The 7,291-nt window shown below is 36.3% G+C and overlaps 1 protein-coding gene and 1 pseudogene across 2 annotated transcripts; one reads left to right on the top strand and one right to left on the bottom strand.

Moving 5' to 3' along the window:
- Positions 1–754: 754 nt before the first annotated feature.
- LOC144651243 (uncharacterized) lies at positions 755–1,954 on the top strand. Its single transcript, XM_078511179.1, has 2 exons — positions 755–835; positions 1,500–1,954. The coding sequence occupies exons 1-2, from the start codon at positions 821–823 to the stop codon at positions 1,923–1,925; spliced, it is 441 nt and encodes a 146-aa protein (XP_078367305.1). The 5' UTR covers positions 755–820; the 3' UTR covers positions 1,926–1,954.
- A 1,887-nt stretch (positions 1,955–3,841) lies between these two features.
- Positions 3,842–5,833, bottom strand: LOC144649313 (uncharacterized; annotated as a pseudogene). The gene is made up of 2 exons (XR_013569884.1): positions 5,759–5,833; positions 3,842–5,196 (listed from the first exon to the last, which is right to left on the bottom strand). The product of XR_013569884.1 is annotated as an uncharacterized LOC144649313 (transcript).
- Positions 5,834–7,291: the final 1,458 nt, after the last annotated feature.

Below are 7,291 nucleotides of genomic sequence, written 5' to 3'. Positions count from 1 at the left end.
TGAAACAGTCTGAAAAGCTCGCAGTATCCTGAGAAGTAGTTATTTTTGTTTTAGAGTAGTATTGTAATCTAAGCCTGATAATTATTCCCCAAGTTTGTCTTACGCTTGTCTCTGGTTGACTAAAGATAAAAAGACCAGTTTGCAATGATGGAACATTGACATTTCTTCACTATTTGTTTTTCTTTGTTATTGTGCTCAGCATGCAGACCCGCTCTATTGTTACGGCTTTGTGATCGCCGTTAGATGAATCATTTAATTTACTGGTAGATTTTTGTATGTTAATGGTCGTCTGGCAAGGTCCGGCATTCTTCAAAAGAGTTAAAGTGTTATACTACCAGCTGAGTCTTGTAATATTGTCTCAGCAACATTTGTTACACAATTCTAGACGGTCAACGTCCATGTAACAATTCGGTCAAAAGTTTTTTTTACTAAGTTCAGTAAATTGTTATTTTTGGATTTTGAAAAAATCTTCTAAAACAAGAAATCACATCAACAGTGAAATGAAAAAAACACGGAAATATTTGTAATGCCAATGTTGCGCTTTGCTTATTATTTCGTTCCATCTCTCAAGAGGTTTACCACAGGTGCTAAATATTTACACAGTGTAACTGAGTGCTTATAGCGTTCTAATTTTGCGAATATCACGAAAGCAGAATAAGGAAGCCTTCTATTTCGACTGCAACGATTTTAAGCTATGGACGACAAATTACCAGGATATAAAAGCTGGAAAAAAACCATGTCTTCACAGGGTCAGATGCTACGAGCACAAGCTAGCGAAACAGGAAGCAGAGTTTCGTTAAAGTGAAACACGGAACCGACCATGTACAAACCAGTGGTGAGTCATACAGTCTTAAATTTTGTCATTTGTAGCCAAATCCCACGATTGCTTCTTCAATTATTTTGCGGGAACCCGGCTTGAATGATCTACGAGGGCCATCAAATACTACTCACAGGCTATTTCATTACTACACTTTGCCATAAAACATTTTGTCAACTCATCTACCCACAAGCTGTTGTTTGTTTATTTACTCGGTTATTTACTCCTTCATATTAGTAGTACTCCATCAATTACGTTCATTTGAAAGCACAAAAGAAAGTAACAGGCGAATATGTGTAGACTGCCTCGCACAAAACATTATACAGTGGAACCTCGAATTTAACGAACCTCTATATATATAGCAAAACTTTAAAGAAGTCCTCGATATAACGAACGATATTCTTCGCCCCAGTAATAGTAAAATGTATGGGAAAGTACCTCGCTATAACGTTTTCCCTACTTGTTTTCATTTTCAAACCTCGTTAAAGCGAACAAATTTTGCCAGTGGGAAAAAAAAAAAAAATTTATTATTAATTTATTATTATTATTTATTTTTTCCTTGGCCCTTCTTTATATCGAGATTCCACTGTAAATACTATTGTAGAGGCAATCATACTTCTAATAGAAGTTGAAAATAGCCTTCATTACCTTTACGTTATTACTTTCTCTTTATAACGAATAGGTTTTTATTTTGGTGATCTCCTGCCTCGTCGTTACGAGTTTGCCTTGCGGTCAAAATTGGTCAAGTTTAGCACGTTGCCTTAGGATGGGTTCCAATACAACATCATCAGATGATATCCTCCAGTTCGTTCGTCGCTATGGTTATATGATCGTTCCTCAGTCAAACCCTCCAACACAAGGGCAAGGAACAAGAGTGAGAAGAGCGCCTAGTAAGAGAGCCATTTACACTGGAAAATGTCCCTATCAGATACAAGTGGAAGATTTCATCGACACAGTCCCGAGGTTTTTGAGCAATGCCACGTGCAGTGGTTGCGACGTCCGTTGCAAGCCCGTCACCTACACCCTGAGGCTGCTTCGTAGAAAGTGTGGGGATTATTGGTTGTGGGAGGAACATGATGTGCAAGTTGCCTTTGTTTTGGAGCAATAACATGTGCATACTAAACGTGGCCAAATCAATGAAAACGCAAGAGGACTTCTGACAGAATATTAGATTGTAAAATAAAAACGTAAAAATTAACAGTGTAAGTTATAAACCAGATACATGTGATGTTATAAACGCTTGGAAAATTTTCTTTAATAGAGCGTTTTCACTCACGTGACCAGCGGCCATGTTGGTTTACTAAAACAAAAGATTATTTTTGCATAAAAATATAGTAAAATTCCTGGAGGATTGGCTTGGTACACCGACATGGCCACCATTCCTTTGTTTTGGAACACCAATATGGCTGCCGTATCGTCATATGAAAACGCTCTATCAGGGGATCTTTGTTAACCTAAATTTAACATATATTATTGTAAATTACTTTTAGCCTGAAAACATTAACGAAACAATTGGACATTGTCAAAACAATTTTGGCATACTTACCAAGTTTAGAATGATGGATAGAATTCCGATTTCTAGAACCTGCAAAGGAAACGGAAGAAAGGTTCGAGAAAATCGGGTTAAAATTGCAGTGTTCGACTGAGTGATGCAAATCCAAGGTGAACGACTTTTTTTTCGAGGTATCAGGAGGCATGAGAAATTTGGTTTCCACTATAAGTTCAGTTTTTCGTTGTTGTTATCATTTTTTTTTGGTCGTTGTTGTTTTCGTTTAGTGAAAAAGAATTGTTTAATTTCTAGTCTGATTAAATGTAAGTAATGCCTCACGAGAGAATTTACCACACGGCAAGTAGAGCAAAATAAACAAACTTGTAATGAATATAATGATATAGAATTGGCCATATTTCAAGTTGCCTTTTGCCTCTGTTTCAAAACGAGTCCTGGAGCAAAATGTTTCACATGAAAGTGAGTTTTTTTGTATGAAAATTAACTCCAGGTGAAACACATTTTTATATGAAACATTTCGCATGAAGACTCGTTGTGACACAAGGCAAAAGGCAACTTGAAAATGGCCTATTGGATAAAAAGTACCAAAGATAATACCTTTTGAGTATCATTTATGCAGTATCTGAATAATGGTATATTTGAAAATAATGGAGGATAATAAATATTAATTAAAGGATAATAGTGTTGTTGATTCCGCATTCAGTGGGGAAAAATACATTTATAGAAGGCAACTCCCACACTTCCAGATTTTGTCACTTTTTGCCCCATTAATTTCCAGTTTAATTTTCTTTTCATATACATGCACCTGGATGGAGAAGGGCACTTTGAAAGTAATGTTTTTTTCAGTGAAAAAGCACATACAACGATCTCACATAGGCTGTAGCGAACGCAACAGCAATATGTAAAAGGTTGAAACAAACATTTTAATTCCTCATACAACAAAGACATGATTACCAGTGGTTTCTAGGACAAATAAAACAAATACAAAGGCTAAACTAGGTACCGAAACTACGGCGGACAACAATGATAAAATGAGAAAACAAACGATAAAGAAACGAAATGATTCGGATACGGAGAGGTAAAGCATAGACGATGAGCTTCGCGTAGTTCATAAAACAACGAACTCTAGAGATTTACATAAAATGTGCGAAAAATCTACAATATAAACCCGGGTGCGGGAGACCTGGGCACAACCGCTAAGGGATTGGTTTTTACATAGGCCTCACCTCGATCTGAAAGCTAGTGCATTAGCCATTACCGTTGCTGGTCAGATGCTAAAGAGAGGGTTCGATTAATAATCTTGTAACTGGTGGAGAGCGGGACTCTGAAACTAGTGCTTTGCTCAACAACACAACGCAATTACCCCATTAAGGGCCCCATTGATCGAAGTCCAGTGTCCAACTTATCAGACTATTTCGCCTCCTACAACATTAACAACTCAAAGTAATTGTTGTCACTGGAATTAACACAATTGAAGCCAACAAACAGGTATGGATTATTAAAGTGTTTTATTCGTGCAAATTTAACTGGATCATTTATAACATCCAGATATACAATAATCGCTCTGCCTCATTCGATCAACAAAGAGGGATAGAGGGTTCTTGCTATTCACAAATTGTATAATTATTTGAGACCTTAAATCACATGTATCGAACATGTACATGTATGTGAAATATGTGTTTACACATATGCAATAAATATTAACAGTATTGTGTTTTAGTATCAACGATCAACGTTGTACGATAATATTTACTAACTGAACTATAAAATACTCTCAAACAAGCAAAGCGCGTTAAATAACCAAATTCCTTTGTAAGAAGATTTCAAACATTTGGCCAAAGTTGTATGGTGCTCATCAGAACGGACTTCTATATTGAGAAATGTTTTTAGAAATTCATAAATTTACTTCAAAACGGAATTTTATGGTAAGAAAATGATTTTGAAAATTACAAAATATTAACCTTTTGCAAATGATTGTCTGTATTGTGTTCTTTTTTGAGAAAATAATTTGTCTACCATGTTGGCGTCTGGGTTTTAACACCACTTTGGTGGCCATGCAAGTATACCAGTAATAAAGCAAGTGTTGTCTTCAATGTTCTTAGCTTTCTCTTTGGAACTATTTAGAAAACCCTTTTTAGAATTGAAGAATTAAGAATTGAAAACGTAACTTGAACAATTTGAAAATATTGGTTATTGTAACTTTACAATAGCGGTCGTTTCGTGCCGTAGCAAATTTGATAAAAATTTAAAACGCTTTTCCTCTAAAACGAAGATTCGAAAATCAAATTAAAAATATTTGAAGCTTAATGTGAAAATTTTGATCTTCATTTACAAGATTTATTTTAAGAAAATAAAATGTCAAGAACAGTCCCTCTTGTTGTATACATGACGCCTCAATGCTTAGTCATCCAGGACCCGGACAAAGGCGACTGCTAATGTCCTCTGCGTCCACGCCCAATAGTTCTTGCATTTCCTGAATAGCAGCTTGTGTGTGTACATCACCGGCTTACAGCGTCTGTCACAATCTTTACTACAAACGGCCTTGCTCAAATACCTCGGAACGGTGTCCAGACCCTTTTTCATAAAGTCGATGACTTCATAATCGAATGGACAGTGTGTTTTCATTGTGTCTGTAACACCGATGCTTCTTGTTTTCCTTTTCTGCGCATTTAACGCAGTTAGGAGTTGAAAAGGCGTCGGAGGATTCGACTGAGGTACGACCATGTACTCGATGGCGATGAATGAAGCGAAGAACGTCGTAAGATGACACGTTGGCTTGTTTCGATACGCCCATCTGAAGACAGTTGGCCAAACCTCTCCAGTTTCTTCTCAATGACAAACTCGGGGAGATGAAAAAAAGCCCCAAAACAACCTAGGAAATTCGAATAACGTGATATTGAAAATCATTTTACGGTCACTTAATTCTCACTTTGTATGTTTACATCAAGAGTACTCAAGGTCTCGTGTTTAGAGAAACGCAATAACGCAAAACTTAGTGCGCTGTCCAACGTTTTCAGTTTATTTTGCAACTATTTGAAATTGCCATCTCTCGTATAAAAATTGTTTTTCATTTGTAACTTCGTTTATTTTAATCACATTCGCTATTTATGTGGCATAAAAAAGAACGCAAACAAATTAGGAATATATCAACAACACTCTACTTCAGTACCGTAACACTTAGAAAAGGCACTTGCTTTTGGAGAGTTTTATCGGAGAATTTATGTAAAACAGAATTGTTTTCTGGGTCGGCGGGCAAGTGGAAAATTCTAAGTGAACTATACACTCGACGTAGACAAGTTAAATTACCGTTTTAGATAAACGTAACCAAATTTTCCGTTTATCGGCTAGCCTTAGTTGTATAACGTACGGTTAAATGGTTGTTGCCGACTACAAAAGCAAGAATTCTATGTACAATTGCCTAAAACAAAACTTACCAAAGAAAAAGCTTTGAACATTATTAACTTCTGCTTCTTGCGGTTTGATTCCTTTCAATAGATCTTGTTGCTCAGTGTAAATAACAACAGAAGCCTCGACGAGAGAGCATTTATAGCCAGTCCATTCTGCCTGATATTGGTGTAGACCTCACACACAGCGCGCTTTTTCCCCTTTTTAGATATTTTTATTATTTTCGAATCATCGCTTTATTATTTACTAAGTCAGCATTTTAAGCAACGACCTGTAGCTATAGAGACGGTAAAAAGATTACCTCACAGGACTAATTTTATTTTAAAAACAACCAGATTGTTCAAGACATTTACAATAATATTCCCTGGTTAAATGACCAGCACTCACGCAATGTGTAATTGCTACCAAATTACTAGAGACTTCTTTATTAAACATAGCTGCTGAAACCTTTGGCAAAACGAAAGAAGATAACAACGTCTCTATATGATCGTTAAGTTTCATTAAGTTTTTTTTTAGAGTTTAAATTGTGGTTAGCGCCGCAGGGGTATTCTATGTGGAAGTACTTAACTAAGCACTGGCGAACTTGGACAAGGTTCATTAAAAATGACCTAAGCAAGACGTTTGTAGGGGCTTTCCCCTAAACATCTTACTGAGGTTATATGGCACGATATATTGTAAGCTCGTCCCATCAATAACAACCTACGCAAATTTAAATCGTGAACAACATAAAGAAAATTAGTGATCTTTGAACAAAAGCTTCTGTAACTATAGCTTCAATTATACAATTCAAAAACGGACCGATCAATCCACGCACCCTTTGCCAGAAGAAGAAACCTTAATGGCGTGAGTCGGTCAGTGGCGTGATGGAACTTTTTTTCCACAAGCTTCTAATGTTTTTGAAAAATGTGAATTGAATATGTAAGGAAGTGAAAATGCAATCTCTGCTTCATGTCCTTTCTTTGCAAAATTCAAAAAACAAAAAACAAAAAAAAACACGTCATTCGACTGTTTTAGGTTGCCCTTGAACCTGTTCGCGCGGAATCGTCATTGCCGACGGCTGTTGGAACGGACTTCAGTCCTTTCAGTCCAAAGAAAACGAAAATGAAAAGGAGACGGGCACAGGCGTATTGCGCTTGCGTTTCTTGCAAAAAAGAAAATGATGAAAATAGAAGATTTATTGCTTTATCCAGGGCTGATTATAGAAGGCTTGAAAACCTGAACCATGCGTCATCAACAATTGTTTATAAGCACTGCACGGATATACGTGCCATCTTTATTTATTTCTATTTTTTACAAAAAGTCTGGTATATTAAGGGTGAAAATAAAACTGTGAAGACGTTCACCGGAAAATAAAAAATAAACCAATACGTAGATTAACTGCGATCTAGATTTGTTCAGATACTATAAATGAAGGCTATGTTTAACAAATGTTGTAACCCAGCGAAAGATTAAGTAAATGAATAAAGCTGTTTAAAGTACCAAAGGCAGTTGAAATTTTACCGATACAAAGATGACAAAGCTGGATAAGGTTTTATTTAAACTAAGATATACGGTAGAGGTTT

The sequence above is a fragment of the Oculina patagonica genome, chromosome 1 (assembly GCF_052425735.1).
Source record: "Oculina patagonica isolate OP01 chromosome 1, crgOcupat, whole genome shotgun sequence".
Lineage (NCBI taxonomy): Eukaryota > Metazoa > Cnidaria > Anthozoa > Scleractinia > Oculinidae > Oculina > Oculina patagonica.
The sequence above is the reverse complement of the archived record's forward strand: the minus strand, read 5'-3'. Positions and strand labels throughout refer to the sequence as shown.